At 39.0% G+C, this 25,867-nt stretch overlaps 1 protein-coding gene across 1 annotated transcript in view; it reads right to left on the minus strand.

Annotated features, from left to right (window-relative positions):
- The window catches only part of LOC150078582 (voltage-dependent calcium channel subunit alpha-2/delta-3-like), a 177,626-nt gene that overhangs the window by 72,231 nt on the left and 79,528 nt on the right, over positions 1–25,867 (minus strand). The window contains exon 3 of the mRNA XM_090385441.1: positions 16,659–16,717. Within this exon, the coding sequence (XP_090241567.1) occupies positions 16,659–16,668 (10 nt within the window). The 5' untranslated portion in view covers positions 16,669–16,717. The remainder of the gene's footprint in view (positions 1–16,658; positions 16,718–25,867) is intronic.

The raw sequence follows: 25,867 nt of genomic DNA on the forward strand, positions 1-25,867 counted from the left end.
TTAGGGGATTACCCAGACTAATAGTCTAACTAGAGCCACAAGCTGAGGTGAAAGTGATTCTTTCGCAGATTCTATTGGAACATGCATCAGCCAGGAAAGCAAGGTGTTGGGGATTTTAAGCCCTTCTGTGGATTGTCACAGAACAATTAAATACATTGGCTGTATTAGGGTTACTAACACATAGAACAAGTTAACGCATACTTTGCATGTACATTAATGCTTGGAGAATTGTAAATAATATGATGAATTTGAAATATTGTTGTTGTTATTGAGATTAATGACACAAGGGCTACTGAGGCCAAATTGTGTCTGTTCACAGTTAATTTACAGGCAACATATCGTTAGACATGTTAAATTATATGCTCCTGTACAGGCCAATATATTTTTAACACGTGAAAAGTTCTTGTATATCGGCTTCATTTCCTAATATATGAGATAAATTAGTTGAGAGGTTCAACGTTAAGAGTGACTGGAAAGTGTTTGATCGAATGGTTGAATATAAGGGACACTCAACTAGAAAATGAAGAACCATAAGTTATGTCTGAGAGGATGAGCACTGGGGTGGGTTTTCTCCCAGTAGCAGGAAGAGATGGGTATGGTGAGTGTGTCCAATTCTGAGCCTTGCCAATACCACTTCTCGTCTGTTTCGTCAGAAGCTAGAGAGCCACAGCTTTGGATCTTCTTTTATCTGGTAAAGTTTATTGTTGATGTTACCTTTACAGATCTGTGACCATTTATCGTAGCACACTTTAAGAATGACAGACTAATAGTCAGTGTAAGGAACCTGAGGATATTGTGAGAGAGCGCTTTGAGGATGTTTAGCAGCAAAGTCAGCACTTTCATTTCCGGGAATGCCAGAATGGCTAGGGATACAGCAGAAACTGATTGATTGATTGATTGATTGGACACACTGCAGCAGAATAGCTGGGAATGAATCTGTTTCAAGATAGGATGAGAATATGAGAACTTTTGAGAGAGGGCGCTGACTCTCTTTAAAAATTACAGCTGTGAGTTACAGGCTCCGAAAAAACAATAAGTGTTTGCCTTTTTATTTACATAATTGTTATTTTATATTGTTCTTAATACGTAGTCTTATAGTTATAGTAACGCTGGTTATTTTTATTTTAATTTATATAAAAAGTTTTTGAGGATTAATATTTAATATAGGTAAAACCGTTATTTCGTTCGAATCTTGCAGTCATTGTTTTTGTATATAGTGGTAGGGAATTCAAATTTTTAATTTTTTTTTTTTTTTTTTTTATGTGAACCCCAAACACGAGAGGTATTAGAACCTATAGTACTTAGTACCGTGCTTGGGTTGGAGGTTGAAAAGACGAAAGAAGATATTTGTTGACATTGAACTTGAACTTCTGTAGACTGTAATTTTCAGGAAATACGTATGAAGGAAGGTTGTTCCAGAAAACGGCAGTTGAATGAATAAATGAGGAAGATGAAAAGTTGGTTCTGTGGGTTTGAAGTTGGACAGTAAATGGATGTTGGCTGGTGGCGGCACGTGTTCGAACTGTTTTGAAAGAGAGAGCGGGAATTATAGAAGCCAATTCAGAAGAACAGTGCCCATGGAAGTATCTGTAGAAGAGGCATGCAGCAGAAACAGAACGTCTATGAGAAAGCGAGTGGAGAGACTCTGTTAGAGATGAATCATTAATTAACCTAACTGCCCTCTTCTGAATGGAATCAAGAAGCCTGAGAGAGGTTTTGGGGGCACCATCCCACATGTGGGAACAATATTCCATGGCAGGGTGGATTTGCGATTTATACAGAGTGAGCAGCTGTTTGGAAGAAAAGTAACGCAGAGAGCGAAAGAGAAAACCAAGTTTTTTAGATGCAGAGGAAGCAATATTTGTAATGTGCTTTTGCCAAGAGATATTAGAAGTCAGAGTAATCCCCAAAAGAGATATATAATTTTGCCTAGAAATTGGAGTGTCACTAAAGATAAGCATAGGAGCAGAAGAATCCTTTTGCGAGATATAAGACAAGACTGAGTTTTAGAAGGGTTGAAATCAACTAAGTTGTCTTTGCCCCACTGGAGAATTACCTGAAGATCGGCATTTAAGGAATTGGTAGCAGATTTTCGAGAAGTTGAAGCTGATTGAGTAGGACAAGGTTTCTCAAAATGGAAAGTGGAATGCAATGTGCTATCATCGGCAAAACTATGGATTTCCAGTCAATGGAAGAAGGCCATTAATATACAAGAGGAAAAGAGTGGGGGAAAGAACTGAACCTTGGGGGACACCGGCATTAGTGGAGAAGGTAGAAGACAGAGAGCCGTCTACCATCACCCTCAGTGAGCGATCAGAGAGAAAACTGGATAACCAATTACTAAAAACAGTTGGCAAACCATAAAATGGAAGCTTGTTTAGAAGACCTTTATGCCAAACCCGATCAAAAGCCTTTGAGATGTCAAGAGCAACTACTTGTGTTTCCCCGAACCTTTCCATTGAATTAGTCCATAAATGGGTAACATAAGCCAGAATATCACCAGTGGATTGACACTGACGGAATCCATACTGGCGATCGTTGATCAGACGGAAGGTTTCTAGGTACTTTAAGAGTTGGCGGTTAATTGATTTCTCCATTACTTTAGAAAGGGTAGAAGTAATTGCAATGGGACGATAATTGGATGGGAGGGATTTGTCACCCTTTTTAGGAACTGGCTGGATATGAGAAAATTTCCAAGCAGAAGGAAAAACACCTTTGGAATAAGAAAGTGAAAAAAGGCGGCAAAGAATAGGAGTAAGTTCAGGAGCACAGATTTTGAGAACAAGTGGAGAAATACCATCAGGACCTGGAGCTTTCTTAGCATCAAGATTCATCAAAATCCTTCTGATATCCTTTTGACGGAAGACCACAGGAGGCATTGAATGGAGTGTGTTGGGAATGGTGGGAGGTGTTTTACCAAGATCATTAATACATGAGTTGGAAGAAAAATGGGATGCTAGCAGGTCAGCTTTATCCTTGGCTGAAGTGACAGCAGAACCATCTGGTTTGGACAGAGGTGGGAGCAGAGATGGGCAAAAGTTGCGGCCAATAGCTTTGGCAAGAGACCAGAATGCTCGGCTACCATTAGGGCAAGAAGCAAGTTTTCTACTCTTAGCCTGTTCAAACTGTAGTTTGGACTGATTAATAGCTGCTTTACAATTGTTGCGAGCTTTGGTGTAGGCAGAAAATGACACAGAAGAATTAGAAACAAGCCAATTACGATATGCAACATTCTTCTCTTGAACAGGATTAGCACATTTATTGGAAAACCAAGGTTTAGATAAAGGACGAGAATTTAAAGTGGAGTGGGGGATAAAGGATTCCATTCCTGCAAGAATAATTTCACTGACACGATCTGAGCAAACGTTGACATCAGAAGTTTTGAAACAGTAATCCGACCAAGGAAAAGAAGAAAAGAAGTCTCGCAGGTCATCCCATTTTGCATTCTTGTAATGCCAAACAACGAGGTTGGGAATAGATATGAGATAAAGGTTCCATTGGAGAAGAGACAATCACCAAGTTGTGATCTGAAGTGCCTAAAGGAGCTCTCACTTCAACCGTGTACTTAGAAGGGTTGTTTGTGAGAAAAGGATCAAACGTATTGGCTGTATGATTAGGATTGTCCGGTATTCTTGTAGGTAAATGAACAATCTGTGCTAGGTCATTAGTAATTGCAAAAGCCTCAGCATCTCGACCCGCTGGGTCGGTGTGACTAGAAAACGGAAGCCAGCTGGAGATGTGAACATTAAAATCACCAAGGAAAATTACCTCACTATTAGGAAAGTTGGACTGGAGAAAGTCAAGTTGCAAAGAGAGGAAGTCAAAGAGCTCGAAGTGATTAGTGGAGTTGGGAGAACAGTAGAGACAACAGATGAATTTGACACAATGAGGTAGAGAGATTTTAAGCCAGAGAAGATCAAAGAGAGGAGATTCCAAATTGCCAAGTCTCTGACAGGGAATATCAGAATGGAGAATGGACATATGCACAAGTACCACCTTTGAGTCGAAAGGAATCATACAGCGAATAATTTGGGTATTTAAGAAAAACATAAAATCAAAAGAAGTGCATCCAGTTGATATAGATGAACAGTGCTCTGTTGAGTCAATTTGGTGTGATATAAGCACTGCGAAAAAAAAAAATAAGATTAGGAGTGTGTTATAGGCGTAATGACTTGAATGAGTACAATGAACAATTGTACAGAGAAATAGAGTGGGCTAGTAAATCGGAATGTCTTATAATGGGGGATTTTAACTTCCCAGATATTGACTGGAACTTGTGGGTTGGTCACTCGCACACTAGTCAGACTTTTGTGGATTTATTGGATGATTGTTTACTGCAGCAGCGTGTTCGAGAGGCAACCAGAGAAAGTAATACTCTTGATCTAGTTATCAGCAGTGATCATTCGTGTATTAGGAATTTGCAGATAAAGGAACCACTAGGTGGCAGTGATCACAGTGTACTGACGTGGGATTTACTTAAAGATTTAATTACCATCAGGGGTAAAGGAAAGGGTTTTTGCTTCCATAAAGGTGAGTAAAGTGGTCTCTGACAGTTTTTAAATTCTGTACAGTGGGATCAACTGACGATGTTACCAACAATAAATTCTAAGTGGGAAGCATTCAAGGAATTAATAGTGGAAGCTACTAAAAGTTTCATACCTATTAAGAAATATTGTTCAAGGTTTAGGCCTAAATGGTTATCTAATGAACTAATGAGACTCGTAATAGAGAATTGGAATGCATACAAATTATCAAGTGACTCAGACACCTATGGCAGATATAAGGTAGTCTGTAATCAGGTCACAAAAGAGGTCAGGCAGGCGAAGGCAGATTACGAGAAATTCTTGGCAAAAGATGCTAAGAAAAACAGCAAGGATTTCTTTACTTATATAAACTCTAAAAGGAAGGGGATGAATCTGATTGGTCCACTTGACATCGATGGTTCGATTGTTGATGATCCTGCTCAGATAGCAAACAAACTGAATGAGTATTTTGCATCTACATTCACACATTAGGAATTATTAAGGTTTGAAAATGGCAGAAGGTTATCAAATTGTAGCAGGATACTTAATGATTTTGTAATAACTGAGAGCAAAGTGGAGGAGAAATTGTTGAAGTTAAACATAAGAAAGGCACCTGATGTGGATGGGATCTATCCAATTATATTAAAGGAGACGGCAAAGCAACAAAGCAAACCCTTAGCCATAATTATGAGAGCATCACTGGACTCAGGGAAGGTTCCCACAGACTAGAGAAGTGCAAATGTATCCCTAATTCACAAAGGGGGATCGAAGGGTGACACGAGTAGTTACAGACCAGTTAGTTTAACTTCTGTTCCGGGTAAAATAATGTCACTGGTTAAAGATGCATTGCAGGATCATCTAGACAAGACTATAGCAATAATTCAGACACAGCATGGGTTTGTTAAGGGAAAGTCTTGTTTGACAAATTTGATAGGATATTGATGTGGTTACAAAGGAACTGGATACAAAAAATAATTTTGATATCATATATTTGGATTTCAGGAAAGCTTTTGACATTGTTGTGCATGGAAGAGAACTGTACAAATTGGAGCAGAATGTATTAGGGGTAAGTTGCTACAATGGATAAAAGGATGGTTAAGTGGGAGAAGACAGAGGGTGGTAATCAATGGGTGCTGCTCTTCGTGGACTAATGTTATTAGTGGAGTCCCACAGGGTTCGGCATTGGGTACACTGTTATTTTGTATATTTATCAATGATATTGATGAAGGTATATCAGGCTTAATGTCGAAGTTTGCAGATGATACAAAGGTTGGCAGGGTTGTTAATGACAGTAATGGCAGTGTGCTACTGCAACAGGATCTAGATAATTTGGGCAGATGGGCTAAGAAGAGGCAACTGAAGTTTAACCTTGACAAATGCAAAGTACTGTATATGGGTAGAAGTAATCCCAGAGAAACGTACCAACTGTGTGGTACTACACTTAAGGTGGTAGAAAATGAAAAAGACCTGGGAGTAACTGTTTGTTTGTTTGTTTGTTTGTTATTTGGTTTTTAGGAGCATTAGCAACTAAGGCCATATTGCTCCGGGGATATGCGGTGGTCATTCCCTGACCTTTCCGCACCCTCCGTATTTGGTGGTCACGGGCTCGAATCCCGGTCTAATCAAGAAGCGTGTGCTACGCACGGCTCCTCCTGCCCACCTGGCTACGGAGGCGCCGGGGAGTAACTGTGCAGGCAGATATGAAGTTTTCTGAGCAATGCAGACAGGCTGCCAGGGCAGGTCATGGGGTTTTGTCAATGATATATAGGAATTTTTCTAGCAGGGAGAAGGAGGTGATTGTCCCTCTGTATAAGGCAATGGTCAAGGCATGCCTTGAGTACTGCGTACAGGTCTGGAAGCCTCATTTTAGGAAGGATGTAGATTTACTTGAGCGTGTACAGAGAAGGGCATCAAGATTGGTGAGGAGAATGAAGGGATCCTCTTACCAAGAGAGGTTTAAGTTCTGCAAATTGCAGTGGCTGGAGACTAGGCACCTGCGCACCGATCTGATTGAGGTGTATAAGGCCTTGAATGGGTTGAGCATGCTGAATTCTCTACACTCGGGTAGTGGAGAATGAAAGAGACCTGGGGGTAATTGTGCAATCAGATATGAAGGTTTCTGAGCAGTGCAGACAGGCTGCTAGAGTAGATTGTCAGGCCTTGTTGATATATAGGAATTTTGCAAGCAGAAATAAGGAGGTGATTATCCCTTTGCATAAAGCAGTGGTCAGGCCACACCTTGAGTACCGCATACAGGTCTGGACACCTCATTTTAGAAAGGATGTAGAGTTGCTAGAATGAGTACAGAGAAGGACAACAAGACTGTTGAGTGGAACAAAGGGGTGCTCTTTTGAAGGATGGCTTAAGTTCTGCAAATTGCAGCTTCTGGAAACTAGGCACCTGCGAGGCGATCTGATTGAGGTGTATAAGGCCTTGAATGGGTTGAGCATGCTGAATTCTGATGGGATCCTTCCACTCGTTCAGATTTCGAACCTAAGGGGGGATAAATTCAAATTAAGAAAGGACAGATGTAGAATAGATGTGCGGAAATTTGCCTTTAGCCAGCGGGTGGTTAATTGCTGGAAGAAACATCCATCTGTTGTTGTGGAAGTTGATAGGTTGAATAAATTTAAGGAGGAACTGGACAAGCATTTGGAGGGAATGGTGTGATTTTTTTTTTTTTTTTTTTTTTATTTTGGCTGATGCTGCATTAGCTCATACACTTGCTTTCTTGCATCACATGCCACTACTACTACCTCTTTATGGCAGAGACAGCACTGAGGGAGTCGGTGTAAATTATGGCAGGTGAGATGGAAAGCTCAATAATCTTACTAAGTGCTAACTTAATGGCATATAATTCAGCTGTGAAGACACTGCAAGCTAGCAGTAGTGTGGTTGAAATCGTACATGAAGGAAAAACTGCAGCAGCACCTACCATTTTGTCAGTTTTGGAACCACCTGTATAAATTTTATAGGCATGGTTGTTCATAGTAACATGAACTGAGTGTAACTATATGATATTGCAGGGTGGTATAATATTTTTCCCCCACTGGAGAATGTGCACATTGTGAGGGACAGACACTTAAGTCCAAGGTGGAACAGGTGCAGTTGTGTCCTGAAAAATTTCATTTAAATTGACATTCCAACTCTGAACAAGCTCTTTAATCCTGGGTGAAGCAGGTCTATTTTCATTTGGCTTGCTCTCAGAATGATACCCACCGAGTATTACAGAGATACTCCCAACTGGGGTGCGATGGTAAACTCAGGATTTTAGCAGTATAGTGGAGCAGTAGTGTTTTTCTACGCAGGTGTAATGGGGGATCGTGCACTTCAATATAAAGACTTTGGATCGGAGAAGTTCTGAAAGCTCCTAGGGCTGTCCTCAGAGCACTGTGCTGTATGATGTTCAGCCATTCTAATGTGCTTACCCTAGCAGAGTCAGGATATCAGAGACATGGTGTCATGCATTGACTGACACTATGCTGCTGCAACAGGATCTGGAAAGGTTGAGCAGATGGGCTGAGAGGTGGCAATTGAAGTTTAACATTGATAAATGTAAAGTACTACACATGGGAAACAGCAACCCCAGAGCAACGTATCAACTCTGTGGTACTACACTGACAGTGGTAGAGAATGAAAGGGACTTGGGGGTGGTTGTGCAGGCAGATATGAAGTTCTCTGAGCAGTGCAGAAGGGCTGCAAGAGTAGCTCATGGAGTATTGTCAATGATATACAGGAATTTTTCCAGCAGGGATAAGGAGGTGATTATTCCATTGTATAAGGCGATGGTCAGGCCACACCTAGAGTACTGTATACAGGTCTGGAGGCCTCATTTCAAGAAGGATGTAGAGCTGCTGGAACGAGTACAGAGGAGGGCAACAAGATTAGTGAATGGAACAAAGGGGTGCTCTTACGAAGAAAGGCTTAAGTTTTGCAAATTACAGTGTCTGGAGACTAGGCACCAGCGAGGTGATCTGATAGAGGTGTATAAAGCCTTGAATGGTTTAAGCATGCTCAATCGCGGGTTCGATTCCCGCCTCGGGCTTGGATCAAAGTACTGCAAAAACCTTGGGAGGTGCAATATGGCCACAAAAGCCGATGCGCCAACAACTACCAAATCAAAAAAAAAAAAAAATCAAGCATGCTCAATGCTGATGGGATTCTTCCTCTAGCTCAGAAAAATCACCTGAGAGGGCATAAATTCAAATTGACGAAAGACAGATGTAGGATAGACGTGCGGAAATTTGCCTTTAGCCAGCGGGTGGTTGGTTGGTGGAACAGACTTCCATCCCTTGTGGTGGAGGCTGATAGCCTAAATAAGTTTAAGGCTCAGCTGGACAGGTATTTTGAACGAACAGAGGGGTGAAGTGGAAGTGGGTTTTTTTTTTTTTTTTTTTGGCTGATGCTGCATAAGCTTGCTTTCTTGCATCAAATGCCTCTACTAATGCTAATGCTAATGCTAATGCATTATTGCACTACCCACTAGGTGGGTAGTGCAATAATGAGTTAGTTTGGTGTGATATAAGCACTGGGGAAAAAAAAAATGAGAGTAGAAGTGTGCTTTAGGTATAATGACTGTGATGAGCATACTAAACTATAGAGAGAAATAGAGTTGGCTAGTAAATCAGACTGTCTCAGTATCTGGGATTTTAAAATTTTTTGAGATGCTGACTGGAATTTGTGGGTTTATCACTCACAAGTAATATTTTGTGGATTTATTGGTTGATTGTTTTCTACAGCAGCATCTTAGAGAGGCAACTAGAGGTACTCTTGCAGTACTCTTAACCTGGTTATCACCAGTGATTCACATGCATTGAGAATCTTCAAATAAAAGAGCCACTGGGTGGCACTGATCAACAGTGGAATTTACTTAAGGATATAAGTACATAAGATATTGTCAAGGGTAAAAGAAAAGGCTTTGCTTTTATAAAAGTGACTACAGTGGTCTCAGACAGTTTGAATTCTATGCAGTGGGACCAACTGATGGTATTATCAGTTGTAAGCACATTAGAATATATCAGCATTATATTCTAAATCAGAAGCATTCAGGGAAATAATCAAGAAACTACTAACTTTTCATATTAATGAAGAAATACTGTTAAAGGCTTAGATCTAAATGGATGTCAGATGAGACTTGTGGCAGAGAAGAAAAAAGTGTGGGATACATATAAATTATCAGTGATACAGAAGCCTATGCTATGTATAAATTAGTCTGTAATGAAGTCACAAAGGAGGTTAAGCAAGCTAAGGCAAATTATGCGAAGTCTCTGGAAAAGAACAGCGAAAACTTCTAAGCTAATATTATCAGTGGAAGGAGCGTTGAATTACATGGGACCAATTGATGTTAACAGTTTTACTGATGATAACCCTGCTCAGGTTGCTGAAAAACTGAATAGGTATCTTGCATCTCCATTCACACATGAGAAATTATTTATGGAAGGGAAGTCCAGAATTTCAAACTCTATTGGGGAACAAAATGATTTTGTGATAACAAAGGAAAGTGGAGGATAAATTTTTGAAGCTAAACATAAAAAAGCTTGGTAGATGGGATCTAACCAATTATATTAATGAAGACAGCAAAGGAGAAAGTAATTCCTTAGCTATAATTATTAGGGAATCCTTGAACTTAGTGAAGTTCCTATGGGTTGAACATGTGCAAATTTATCCCCAATTCACTAAGAGTGACACGAGTAATTATATTAATGCTAGCTTAACTTCTGTTGCAGATAAAACAATGGAGTCACTGGTTAAAGAAATAATGCAGTACCATCTAGGCAGGAATGTAGTTATATTTCAGTCACAGAAGGGATTTAAGGGGAATCTTGCTCCTTAACAAATCTATGTTGTTAACTATCCAGTTCCACATGGTAGTTAACTGTTTTTATCACAAAGGAATTGTATGCAAAAAATAATTTGGATATCATAAACTTGGAATTTAGGAACGATTTTTATATTATTACACATGGAAGACTACTGTACAAATTGGAGCAGTATGGCATTAACGGCAAGTTGCTGCTATGGATAAAGAGATGGTTGAGTGGGAGAAGACAGAGAGAGGTAATCAATGGACACTGCACTTCTTGGACTAATGTTATTATTGGAGTTCCCCAGTGTTTGGTTCTGAGCTATTTGTTGTTTTCTGTATTTATTATTGACATTGATGAAGGTATATCAAGCTTAATGTCTATATTTGCAGATGATACAAAAGTTGTTAGGGTGGTTAATGACAGTAATCCAGGTAAGCCACTACAAGAAGTGCTGAAGTGGGACTTACTCAAAGAGGTAACTACCATCAGGGGTAAAGGGAAGGTTTTTGCTTTTGTAAAGGCAACTACGGAGGTCTGAGATAGTATTTAAATTCTATATGGTGAAACCAACTGATAATGTTACCAACAGTAAATACAAAATGGAGAGCATTCAAAGAATTAGCATAGGCATAGGATGCAAGAAAGCAAGCTTATTCAGCATCAGCCAAAAAAAAAAAAAAAAAAAAACCACTCCCATTTCACCCCTCCGTTCATTCAAAATACCTGTCCAGCTGAGCCTTAAATATATTTAGGCCATCAACTTCCATAAAAAGGGATGGAAGTCTGTTCCACCAACCAACTACCCGCTGGCTAAAGGCAAATTTCCGCACATCTATCCTACATCTGTCTTTCTTCAATTTGAATTTATGCCCTCAGGTGATTATTCTGAGCAAGAGGAAGAATCCCATCAGCATTGAGCATGCTCAAACCATTCAATGCCTAGTCTCCAGACACTGTAATTTACAAAACTTAAGCCTTTCTTTGTAAAAGCAACCCTTTATTCCATTCACTAATCTTATTACCCTTCTCTGTACTCGTTCCAGCAGCTCTACATCCTTCTTGAAATGAGGCCTCCAGACCTGTATACAGTACTCAAGGTGTGGCCTGACCATTGCCTTATACAAGGGAATAATCACCTCTCTATCCCTGCTAGAAAAATTCCTGTATATCATTGACAAGACACCATGAGCTACTCTTGCAACCCATCTGCACTGCTCAGAAAACTTCATATCTGCCTGCACAATTACCCCCAGGTCCTTTTCATTCTCTACCACTGTCAGTGTAGTACCACAGAGTTGATACATTGCTCTGGGGTTACTGTTTCCCATGTGTAGTACTTTACATTTGTCAATGTTAAACTTCATTTGCCACCTCTCAGCCCATCTGCTCAATCTTTCCAGATCCTGTTGTAGCAGCATAGCGTCAGTAATATCCTTAACAACTCTGCCAACCTTTGTATCGTCTGCAAACTTGGACATTAAGCTTGATATACCATCATCAATATCATTTATAAATACAGAAAACAATAATGGAACCAACATTGAACCCTAAGGGACTCCACTAATAATATTATTCCATGATGAGCAGTGTTCATTGATTACCACTCTCTGTCTTCTCCCCCTCAATCATCCCTTTATCCATAGCAGCAATTTGCCTCCAATGCCACACTGCTCCACTTTGTGCAGCAGTCTTCCATGTGCAACAGTATCAAAAGCCTTTCTAAGATCCAAGTATATAATATCAAAGTTATTCCCTGCATCCAGTTCTTTTGTGACTGCATCATAGTATCCAATCAAATTGGTCAGGCAAGACTTTCCCTTAACAAAACCATGCTGTGTCCGAGCTATAACTGAAGTCTTGTCTAGTTGATCCTGCCATGCTTCTTTAACCAGTGCCTCCATTAATTTTCCTGGAACAGAAGTTAAACTCAGAGGTCTATAATTACTTGTGTGAGCCTTTGATCCTCCTTTGTGGATTGGGGTCACATTTGCACTTCTCCAGTCTATGGGTACCTCCCCTGAGTCCAAAGAAGATCTCATAATTATGGCTAAGGGTTTGCTTACTTCCTTTTCTGCCTCCTTTAATATAACTGGATAAATCCAATCCACCCCGGGTCTGTTTTTTATGTTTATCCTCAACAATTTCTCCTCCACTTTCCTCTCAGTTATTACAAAATCATCTAGCTCACTGCCAGAGTTAACTTAACCTCTCGCATTCCCCTTCCTGAATAACTCCTCATGTGTGAATGTAGATGCAAAATACTCATTTAGTTTGTTAGCCACCTGAGCAGAATCCTCAACTGTTGAACGATTAATATCCAGTGGACCAATCTGATTTATCCCTTACCTTTTAGAGTTTACATCACTAAAGAACTCTTTTCTGTTTTTCTTTGCATCCTTTGCCAAGGATTTCTCATAATCTGCCTTTGCCTGCCTAATCTCCTTTGTGACTTGGTTACAGACCAGCTTATATCTATCATAGGTTTCCATGTCACCCATTAATTTATATGTATCCCATGCATTTTTCTTCCCTGCCATATGTCTCAAATGTTCATCTGAAATCCATTTAAGCCTAAACCTTGAACAATATTTCTTAGTTCGTATGTAAAGCCTAGAAGCTTCCAAGATAAGTTCTTTGAATGCTTCCCATTTTGAATTTGCTGTTGATAACATCATCAGTTGATCCCACTGTATAGAATTTAAATACTGTCTCAGACCGTTGTAGTCACCTTTATGAAAGCAATAACCCTTCCCTTTACCCCTGATGGTAGTTACCTCTTTGAGTAAATCCCACTTCAGCATACTGTGATCACTGCCACCTAGTGGTTCCTTTATCTGCAGATTCTTAATGCATGAAGAATCACTACTGATAATCAAATCAAGAGCATTACTCCCTCTATTTGCCGTCCGAACATGCTGATATAGTAAACAATCATCGAATAAATCCACAAAAGCCTTGCTAGTGTGTGAGTGACCAACCCACAAATTCCAGTCAATATCTGGGAAATTAAAATCCCCCATTATAAGACTCTGATTTACTGGCCCACTCTGTTTCCCTGTACAGTTTCTTATTATACTCATCAGAGTCATTAGGCCTATAGCGCACTCCTACTCTCAATTTTGATCTCCCAATGTTTATGTCACACCAAACTGACTTGACACTGCACTGTCCTGTCCTGTGATGTTGAATGGGTTCTCTTCCTTGGATTTTATGTGTTTCTTAACTAATAGCATAAACCCTCCTCCCTTCCTATCCTGTCTTTCCTTTCTATACACATTGTACTCCCTAAATTTCAGTTCTGCATTCCTTATATCTGTGTGACACCATGTCTCTGATATCCCAACAATATCTGCCTTTGATGTTTTGAGCAATACCTCAAATTCATCAAATTTATTTACCAAACTCCTAGCATTGGTGTAAATGAAGTATACATGCACCTGTTCCTATTCTTAGCAACCCTAACACAACCCATGTGTTTACTTGTACTGCAATGACTCCCAGTAGTCTCTGAAATACCCTGCATCTTGTTTTCCAGGCTGCTGCTCATTCCAATAGAAGCAGTGCAAGAATCACTTTCACCTCTGCCAGTAGCTTCTGTTAATATATTAGTCCTTGTATCCCCCCCAAGCTAGAAGTTTTCCAACCCACCTAACACTGCCTCAATAACATCAGCAAATATTCTTGCACCATTTCCATTTAAGTGTATACCATCCCTGTAGAAGCAGTCTCCTTGATCTCCCAATGCTTTTGTCACATCTCCAGCCCATGGGTACCTCCCCTGAGTCCAAGAAAGCTCTCATAATTATGGCTAAGGGTTTATTTACTTCCTTTGCTGCCTCCTTTAATATAACTGGATAGTTCTGATCCACCCCAGGTGGATCAGAACTATCGTATGTTTATCTTCAACAATTTCTCATCCACTTTGCTCTCAGTTATTACAAAATTATCTAGCTCACTGCCAGAGTTTAATTCACCTCTGGCATTCCTCTCCCTGAATAACTCCTCATGTGTGAATGTAGATGCAAAAATCCCCCATTATAACACAATCTGATTTAGTGGACCACTCTATTCCTCTGTACAGTTGTTCATTGTACTCATCACAGTCTTTTGTCCTACAACACACTCCTACTCTCAATTTTGCTTTCCTAGTGCTTATGTCACACCAAACTGACTCAACATTGCACTGTCCACATCCACCCATATCAACTGGATTCACGGCCTTAGATTTTATGTGTTTCTTAACTAACAGCATAAGGCCTCCTCCCTTTCTATCATTTCTGTACACATTGTACTCCCCAAATTCCAATGCTTCATTCCTCATATATGTGTGACACCATGACTCTGATATCCCAAAAATCCACCTTTGATGTCTTGATCTGCACTTCAAATTTATTTACTATACCCCTAGCATTGGTGTGCATGCAAGTATACATGCACTTGTTCTTACTCTTAGTTACTCTAACACAGCCCATGTATTTATTTGTTTCATGACTCCCAGAAGTTCCTGAAATCCCCAATAACTTGCTTTCTGGGCTGCTTCTCATTACAATAGAAGCAGTGCAAGAATCATTTCCACCTCTGCTTGCAGCTACTATTTTTCTTTTAGTCTGTGATTCCCCCAGGCTAGCAGTTTTTCGACCCCTCTAACATTGCCTCGATAGCATCACCAAATATTCTTGCACCCTTTCTATTTAAATGTCACCCATCCCTGTAGAATCAATCTCTCCTATTAACAAGCACAGACCATGATGAAAAAAATTCTACCCCATGAGCCTTGCACAGTTTCTCCAGGGCTGAATTGATTGAAAAGGCTCTCATCATACTCCCTCCTACCTTTTCTGGGTAGAATTGCAGACACATTGAAATTTAATCTTAACTCGCAACTTTTTTTCAACATTGATCTGTACTTGCTAAGTTAATCCTGAGATTGAGTTGGGCAGCTGAGAGTTTAATAGGCCTACAATTTAATTCCTTCGAGGCCATCTACCCTAATTCTGATAGAGGCCCATCAGTACACAGTTCATGCCTAATTTCTTGACACTCCCTGCACCTAGCACACGCACGCACACACTCACGCACACACACACACACACACACACACAAAGACATCCTCCTTGGCAGACTTGGCTATATCATGTCTTGTTCCAGAAAGGCCAGCAAACATTTCACAAGATGCACATTTTTTTTTTTTTTTGGCTGTGATGCATTGGAGAATGGCCCCTTCAGTTCTCCCCCAACTCACAGCACTCCTGCAACTTTGTGCCTGTTGCTTTGCTGCTCTAGACTGGGTCATGATTTCCTCTTAAATACAATTTAATTAATTAACAATGAAAATTAATAATGTTAATAAATTTAATTGATTAACTGAAGATATTAAACTAATCTAATGCAGTGATATGTATTATGGTATCTAGTTTTATGTTATGCCTTACTATATCAAGTTTGAGATATATGCTATCAAGTTATGCTATACTGTAATGATCACAAAGTCAAATTAGCTATATCCTTGGCTAAATACAAAAAATATATGCCGGACATGATTAAAAACAAAACAAAAAAGTGATTAAAACCTTCAAACTACTGTACTTATTGATCACAATTAAAAGCCTATTATTCTTCTGCACTACTGGTTACGTACTACAATATTTGCACCAACATTGATAAATGATATTGTGAATTACATTAAAAACCAATAAAGGAGTAGCTATATGTGGGTGAATTTTCAAACTAAAAATGGAATGCTGTTGATAGCTTATGCTTTCGTAAGCTTCATGGACTCCCAAGAACTTGCTGATGTCACAAATGCTTAAAAAATTAAAATATTTATTAGAGTGATATTAATGTAAAATGTAGTATTCCTTCAGTATAGTTTTGGCTTTTGATTTGAACCACTAACTATACTAGAACTTGAAAAGAACAGCCAATCAGATAATAAGTATGCATGTAAATTAGTGTTGCATTTTATGTCACACATATTCACGCATATAAATTTATAACAATGGGGAAATCAGCTGAAGCAGCACGTAAATTTAATATTTTTTTATTTTTGCAAACTCATTTTCTCTTTTTCTTTGAAGTAATATTAAATCTGCAGTTAAAAATATATTCTATTATGTCAATATTGCCATAATGGCTTTTGTCATAAACTCATTTTATCTGCAACAAATTTGTCAAAATCTGTTCAGTTCTCGAGTATGAAAAGAATAATTCACTATTTTATCAAATCTGATGCATTTAAGAAATGATTAATCACTAATAATGGCCTTATTATTCATTTTAAAAATTTGTATGATTTAAAAATTTCTTTTCAATGAATATGTCAACCTACCTGATGCCATTACCCATTCCTTTGACCAAAAACCGTAAAGACTGTAGTGCACTAAAAATCTGGGATAAAAGAGTTGAACATTTAATAAAAAAACATTAGTAGTAAACAGGATAATAGGCATTAAACAGAATAAATATATAAAGCATATTAGTATTATAATGGCAAAACGATGAAAAGAAGTGGATATTTTTTATGCATTATTCAAGAGAAAAAAAAACCTTGCACATTATAATTTTCAATCACAAAAATTGACCATCCAATTCTGTCCCTTCAGCTATACCAAAAAGCTCCAACCACTTTACAATAAATCTCCTAAGACACCATCCCAAAATCAGCAGTCCCACTTTAAGTCTCCTGTATGATACTAGAAAAAGACCTGTGCATGCCACTTGTTCAAATGAATTCCATCTTTACAAAACAAATTGCTTCTTCAAACAAGGGCATGCCATACCGGGAAAAAAATTTACCCCACAAATCTTGAGTCCCTAAACCTTGAATTAATCAATAAAACCACTGTCAGAAAAATCCATCTTGTTGTATGTGGGCAGAGTTATAGATACATTTTGATCCACCTTGCAGAATTTTTTCAACATGACCTTATATTCTGCAATAACACCATCAATTCTTTTCAGGCATGCTTGCAAATGCAAGCACTCTACTGTTTTTAAGTGTTTGTCCATCCATCCACATGTAACATACTTGACTCCCAGAGGACAGAATTTCATGAAATTTTATATTTGGGTATTTAAAAATGTTTTGACTCATCAAAATTTCATTAAAATCATTCCATTATAAATTCAACTTTTTTTTTCCTGTAAAATCTTTTTACATAAATTGAAGTATATTTTGGATATTTGGACATTGTTTGATAAGGAAAAGTCAGATTAATACCAAACATTTTCAGAATGCATTCTTTTCATCCCTGGAAAGAGGTCAATTTTGGTTCAATCCTCTCTGGTACCATCTTTACAAAAATCTATATTAGTTTTGGATGCTCAAGCAACACTTGGAATGGAGATTAAATTTAACACAGTAGTGCATATGTTCACTGTTGCAGTTAACAATGTGAAAGAGCATTTTAAATAGTGTTATTCCTGATTTTCTTGGACTCTAAAACAGTGACAGAAAATGTTATGGAATGAAAAATCTTATTACATAATATTTCACATCAATGGATGTGCCTGGATGGGGAGATTAGTACTAGTGTAGGCAGTGATGCACTGAAAGATGCAACAAAGCTAAGCTTTTGCTGCATCAGCCAAAAAAAAAAAAACCTGTCTATACAATTCACATCCCATTTGTTATACTCTTCCCAATGGCAGAAGGTATTTACCAAGTTGCTTAAGCTTCTTAAAACTCTTAAACTTCACCAGATTGCCAATACAATGACCAAACATAAAGTTCAAGTATATTAATTTTCTCCAATTGAAATTTATATTCCAATGTGAAATTTGCCCAGAGAGTTAATTTCTGTTGGAGTGTATCATCTTGACTGAACGTTTTGTGGAGGTGGTCTGGTGGTATGAGCTGTTTTTATCTAGTTTACACTTTACTAGTTGTGTCTGAAACACTGAGAGTCCATAACTTACTTGGATTCTGGACAATTATATGCTACCTACACTGATTGATTACACCAAGAAAACAGGCCCTATCAGTATTAGCAAAGCTTTTCATGTCAATGGTTAGTTGGACAATCACGCTCTAACAGGTGCTAAATTATCTTGTAATTTAGAGCCCATGCTTCAACTTCACTGAACAGGGAATGAATTGGAGTGCCAGATTAGGCTGTAGCCTAAAGAGCCTTCTTCCAAACCAGCTGTGACAGCTGATTTGCAAGAAGAATGTAAGTGAATTCAGCCAATACCTAGAGAAAGTTGGTAGAAAAGTTGCCAAAGAGGACTGTGGCTGTTGTATAGACCAATGGTGGAGACCAATATTTATATATTTTTTGAATTAAAAGCCCTTTTTGCAACTATCTATGCATATGTGTGTGTGAAAACTTTTAGCCATACAGTTCTGATATTACGCTGGTTGAATTTCATCTGACACTATTTTCACTATTACGGAAAATACTGACAATTTGCATATTAATAAAATCTTCCACTAAGATTTAAAAACTTTGGAAACTGTAGAAGTCTGCACCTGGTGATCCATTCTTGGGCCAAAATTTTAGGACACCATCACTTTGACATGAATAACTAGCAATTGCCCAAGTTTCTTATTACTTGCTTTTTCAAAAATAAAAATCTTATTAACAGTACACCATGGCTCAAGAAACCTTAACAACAAAGTATTCCTAACATTGAGCAATGATAGGAATGAATTATAGAAATGAATTACTATCAGTTATAATTCTAATTTAATGCAATACATGCCACAGTCAGTACGAGCAGTAGGACCATGACTCACAGATGAATGACAAAAGTTGAAATATCACCTTGAGTCATGCTGTGCTTATCATTTCTAGTGGACACTGCATTTATTACTAGATAAAGTTAAACTGAAATTGCAAAAATATACCAATATATTAAAAATAAAACTTATTTTAATATAAGAAGTACATTTAAAATAAATATACTAAAATATGAAGCAAAGAGCTGCACATGAATTAAAGTTGTAATATATTTATCATCACATAAGTATAAGAAAATATCACAATATATTTAAAGCAATTATAATTGTAATTAAATGATGTATTTTTATAAATATTCTATATATTGAAAAAGATTTAGCATTAGTACTTGTATAACTATAAGGACTGACAGAATCTATTCCAGGTTTCTAAAAGGGCAGAACTGTGGCAGGGTGCCAAGAGGCAGAATAAATGTTTTCCAGAACGATTCGGTTATAAAAGACTAGCAGTATTTGTAAATTTTTGTCGTCAAGTGTTGTTGCAGCATGATATTCCATCTGGCCAAGAGAAAAGTTGCATATTGTTTTAATGGCATATAGAAGTTCAGAATATTGAAGAGCCTGATTATATGGATTTCAGACATGTGGTGTCACACAGATATAAGGGATGCAGAAATTGAATATGGCAGTACAATGCATACAGAAAGTACACACAGGATAGGAGGGTGGGGGTTATGCTCTTAGTTAAGAAGCACATATATCCAGTTGACATTTGTGGCCAGTGCAATGTTGAGTCAATTTGGTGACAACTGGGAAAGCAAAAATGACAGTAGGAGTGTTATAGGCTTAATGAATCTGATGATACAATGAACAGCTGTACAGAGAAAGACAGTTGGCTAGTAAATCAGAATATCTTATAATGGAGTATTTTAACTTTCCACATGTTGATTGCAACTTTGTGGATTGGTCACTCAGAGACTAGCACGACTTTTGTAGATTTATTGGATGACTACTTTCTACAGCAGCATGTTAGAGAGGCAACAAGAGGGAGTAATACTCTTCATATGATTATCAGCAGTGATTATTCATGTATTAAGAAACTGAAGATAAAAGAACCATTAGGTGGCGATGATCACAGTATAGTGATTTGGGATTTACTTAAAGATGTAACACCATCAAAGGTAAAGGGAGAGATTTTTGTTTTCATAAAAGGTGACTACAGTGATCTCAGACAGCTTTTAAATTCTTTACAGTGGGACCAACTGATGATGTTACTAACAGCAAATTCTAAATGGTGTTCAAGGAATTAATCATAGAAGGCTTTTCATAAGAACTAATAAATACTCTTCAAAGCATAGACCTAAATGGATGTCAGATGAACTGATGAAATGCATGGCAGAGAAGAAAAGTGCATTGGATGCATATAAATTATTAGGTGACACAGAAGCCTAGAGTAAATATAAACTAGCCTGTAATCAAGTCACAAAGGAGGTCTGGCAAGCGAAAGCAGATTACAAGAAATCCAAGTTACCATACATGGTTTACTTTGAACTTGAGATTTTGTGGGTTATTACTTAGTATCAGTAAAACTTGTAACATCCGAAACTTACTGCTATTGTGTAGTATCGATATGGAATAGCATTACGTATCTTCTGCCTCTTTGCTCAGAATAATCACCTGAGAGGGCATAAATTCAAATTGAGGAAAAACAGATGTAGGATAGATGTGCGGAAATTTGCCTTTAGCCAGCGGATAGATGTTTGGTGGAACAGACTTCCATCCCTTGTTGTGGAAGTTGATAGCCTAAATAAATTTAAGGCTCAGCTGGACAGGTATTTCGAACGAACGGAGGGGTGAAGTGAAAGTTTTTTTTTTTTTTTTTTTTTTTGGCTGATGCTGCATAAGCTTGCTTTCTTGCATCATATGCCTCTACTAATGCTAATGCTAATATCTTGAATTTGATAGCGTAAGGTATAACATAAAACTAGACAACATAATACTTATCACTGTAGTAGGAATCTATTAGCGTAGTATAGTATTCACAATTAATCAATTATATTATAATTTTTTTTAATTTTTTATTGTTAATTAAATCATATTTAAATGGAAATCATGCCTCAGACTAGAGCAGCAAAGCAACATGCGCAAAGTAGCGAAAATGCTGTGGTTCATGGGATAACTGAAGGGAATGATTCTCCAATGCATCACAGTGTAAAAAAAATGTGAAAAATGCAACATGTTTGTGGATCTCTCAAACAGGACATGATCTAGCCATGGAGGATGTCTTTATGTGTGCTAGGTGCAGAGAATGTGAAGATAGGAGCCAACTAAGCATTCTGATGGGCATCATCTATGAGAGCTTGAAGAGGAATTAAATTTGGGAGGGGCCCCTTGAGCTCTCAGCTGCCTAACTCAATGCCAGAGCTCACTCTTATGCATCAGGCAACACAGAGGTAACCTTCCGGGCAGAATGCACTTGTCCCACAGTAGCTAGTTATTGTTGGTGACTCAATTTTCAGGGAAACAGGAAATATATTGTGCAAAAAGGATAGGTGGAATAGGACTAGGGCATGTCTGCCAGGAAAAAAAGTTGATAACGTTGTAGAGCAGATATCATCCTTTAAGGGCACAAAAGGTGATATCGTTGTACATGTTGGCACTAATGTCATTAAGTGTAGGAGATCTGTGGATTTACAGGGCAATGCTGATAAAAAGTTGCTTTTTTTTTTTTTGTTGGTTGTTCGTGCATCAGCTTCTGTGGCCATAATGCACCTCCCAAAGTTTTTGCATTTTACTCTGGCCCAAGTCGGGATTTGAACCCACAACCTTCGGGTGAAGGCAATAATTCCAGCTTCTGATACTTTGTTTAATTTAAGTGCTTAAAGTGCCTCATACTTCTGGAATTATGTTCTCCATAGACAAGTTTAGAAGAGGATTCCGTTGGTGAGACTTTTTTGGTGTTTTCTGGGATCTTTCTGCTAGATCTTAACGTTAATTATTCAACGTCTTTGTCAATGGTTAGGTCGCCATTGACAGGAAATTGAAGAGAGCAGTTTTAGATCTTTTCGGAGCTGCCACGCTAATATCTAGCAAATTGTGACTGGGGAGGGGACCACCCGCTGTGTGTCAGCAAATGTCTGCTTAAGTTTCTTAGTAATTGTCGCTTAACAAGGTCAAGGATAACGTCACGTGGCGACAAGGTTAGGGATTATACCTCTTCCACTCTAATTGTACTTTTCTCCTCTTATGCCCACAGGCACAACATCTCTGAAACTTTTTGCCTGATTTAAACTAGCTTTACCATGTTTTCTGTGTGCTCCCCATACTTCTACAAACTTTCTGTGGCAAATGTGAAACTTCCCCCGGGCTTATCCTGCAAGAAAATGAAGACTGTCACCATATTTATCGTCCCCAAAAACTTCTAATAATAATAATAATAAAAAAAAACCTTGTTCTGTTCATTTAGAGGTTTTTCCGCTTGAGCTCTTCTTATTTTTCCCACGTGACCAGAAGGCTACAGCTCAATGCTCGGTTCCTGTTTATCATAGAGACTTGTTTCAACCATCATTTTGCTACTTTTTAGGAGAATACTAACGGCGACCCGATTATCTGGAAACCCCTGTTTTCCGTTTTTCGAAAATCATGTCCACTGCAGACTATAATATCATTGATGAATGCCAGTAAATTACTCCTGAAACTATCCAAACTCTAGGCCTACGGGGTGATACTGAGGCCTCCAGGCCTACTCCAGCCTCCAAGAAGCGTAATAAAAAATCATTTCCGAAATCAGAAATGGAAATCAAATCCCGAAGTGAGTGAAAGGAACTACAAGACCGACCTTCCTAGCAAGGAGAAAATGATGATGAAGAGACACCACTGGATCCCACTCTGATAGTGGGATCTCAGGTAGAGCAGGTTCTCTACCTGAGAACTGCACTAGAAACTTTAATGAAGACAACCAACAGCAGAGTCAGTACAGCTCTGCGTGCAGACATAGTTTCCCTATGGATGAAGTTGGAAACCATTTTACTTGCAACGCACCTCGAACGCAAGAAGGCAGTGGCTAAACTCGAGGCATATCTTAACGGTAAGCATAATCAAATGCAACAGCTTGCTCCTATCTATGCAGATGCCCCGAGGATTCCCAGAAATGCTGAACAAACAACTGAATCAGGAAACTCAACCAAAAGGAAAACTCTTCTACAAAAACCACATCTGGTAATTGTTAGACCTACTTCCACAGAAGATCTTCACACAAGTGAGGAAGTAAAAAATATAGTGGTTGCAAATTTAGCAGAAGACCTGAAAATGGCAACAATTAAATCTGTGCGTAAGACACTTAATATTGGTGTCATCATTGAAACTGAGACGAAGGAAGAAGCTAACAAAATCATTAGTAACCCCAAAATACAAACACTTGGCCTACAGGCTGCATTCCCGAAAAGAAAGGGGCCCAGCATAATAATTTATGACACCGAAAAGGACCTAACCCCAGCACTCCAGGATGAACTATACAGAAGAAACCTCCAGCAGGACCACACAGATGTTGAACCAAATGACCTAGTTTTCCCGAAATTCCAAAAAAATGCCAGAGTGGGAAATTCTACAAACTGGGTAGTGGAGCTTTCCCCCACAGCCTGGAGAACAATAAGTCAACAAAATAGAGTGTTCATAAATTGGGGCAGTCACAGCTTCAAGGAGCATGTGGCTGTCCCCAAATGCTACAAGTGTTGTCGTTTTGGACATACGACACACATGTGTACCCAAGCTCAACCCACATGTGGACACTGTGCTGAGAGAGGCCACGACTTTAACTCGTGCACTAAAAAAGAAGACCCACCCCCACTTGCGCAAACTGCAAATCAATGAAAATGCAGGCAGATCATTCCATCCGGGACAATAAATGCCCTGTCTACACAAAAGGTAAGAGCACATGCCAACTAAGGCTTGATTATGGGGACTTACCTTAAACCATTTAATACTACCACTGTAAAATTTGCACAAATTAATGCTCAGCGAGCTAAAGTAGATCAGCGCAGTTGAGGAGAACCTCGATATCCTCTTTCTTCAAGAGCCATATTTGCATAGTAAGGCAGTCAGAGGGTATCCACTGACTTATGAGATCGTTCAAGTGGACGGGGAGACCCCATGGGCAACTATTCTGGTCAGAAACTCTGATCTCACTGTTACCAAAATACCACATTACTGCCTTCCCTGGGCAGCCTGTGCCCATATCATCACCCCTTTGGGAGAATTTTACGCAGTTTATCTCTACTCTCGGCCAGGGGAGGATATTCTCCTGATTATTAGATACTTACAAAGCATCTCTCTGGAATTCCCAAATGCGAAAATCATCGTTGCCGCCGACTTAAACTGCAGGTCGCCAGCGTGGTTCAGTGAAACTCAAGATAGACAAGGCACAAACAACGGACAAAGACTGGAAGAATATCTTTCAAACAGTTCTTTCTCAATTCTCAACCAACCAAATAACCTACCGACCTTCTCTAGTACAATGTGGGAAGCCACAATTGATATCACCCTGGCCACAAGATCTGTTGCACGACACCTTTCATCCTGGACAGTTAGAGAAAGGTGGACCACTTCAGACACCGTGTAATAACTTTCCAACTGCACCGATCAGTAAGCCGACAACCAATTATAAGGCAAACTCTACATAGATTTGCAATTGACAAGGCAAACTGGCAGCAATTTAAGGATTCACTGATCATGGCTGCCCACTCTCTCAGCACAGTTGGACTGAATGCAGACCAGCACCAAAAGGCAATTGTAAGCCTAGTCAGTGAAAGCTCAATTAACTCTTTTAAAAGGAAGAAACCTTCTCTTGGAGCCGTACCTTGGTGGTGCCCAGAGCTCCAACAACTGCGATGGGAGGTTTACACCCGACGGAAAAATTTTCAACGCGCAAGACGGACATGGCTGGAACGGAAGTGGAGTATCTCAAGCAGCAGTACCAAATGGCAAGAAAAACAGAGAAAAACAAGAAATGAATACACAGCCCTGATTAAACAAAAGAAAAGGCGCTCCTGGGAGCACTAGTCACCACAGTTGGAAATTCTGCTCCATGGGGAGTGGTCTACAGAGTAATCACAAACAAACTCCCCAGGGCAGAAGTCATCCCAGCCACCAAGACGCCACAAGGCACGTATACAAAGACATGGTCCGAATCTATAAATAACATCCTTGATGCCATGTTCTCTCAGCACAGTTGGACTGAACGCAGACCAGCACCAAAAGGCAATTGTAAGCCTAGTCAGTGAAAGCTCAATTAACTCTTTTAAAAGGAAGAAACCTTCTCTTGGAGCCGTACCTTGGTGGTGCCCAGAGCTCCAACAACACACACCACCAAGCACCCCAGAACAAATACTACTATGTGAGGAAAACAGCACATACACCACAGCCCAAGTGAAAGACAGCTTCACCAAGGAAGAACTGGACACCGCTGCAGCAAAAATAAAAAACAAGAAATCTCCAGGAGAAGATATGCTGGAGCCCGAGATCGTAAAGAAGGCTGTTGAAACCATCCCAAATGAGATCTTAAACCTCTTCAACCATTGCCTTGAAGCAGGCCATTTCCCAGCAGTATGGAGATCTGCAAAATTAAGGCTTATTCTCAAGAATCCGACAAAACCACAAGACCTTCCGAAGTCATACCGGCTCATTGCTCTTCTATCCATACTAAGCAAACTCCTAGAACATCTAAGCAATAGAATAGAAATTCATTACTCGAAGGCTGGCCTTCACTCTGAAAACCAATACGGCTTTAGAAGGGGATGCTCCACGGTGGACGTCTTAGAGAATATCGTCAAAGCAGCTACCACTACCAGCCATAAATACTT

This window comes from Mastigoproctus giganteus, chromosome 11, assembly GCF_048544385.1.
Source record: "Mastigoproctus giganteus isolate SK-2022 chromosome 11, ASM4854438v1, whole genome shotgun sequence".
Taxonomy (NCBI): domain Eukaryota; kingdom Metazoa; phylum Arthropoda; class Arachnida; order Uropygi; family Thelyphonidae; genus Mastigoproctus; species Mastigoproctus giganteus.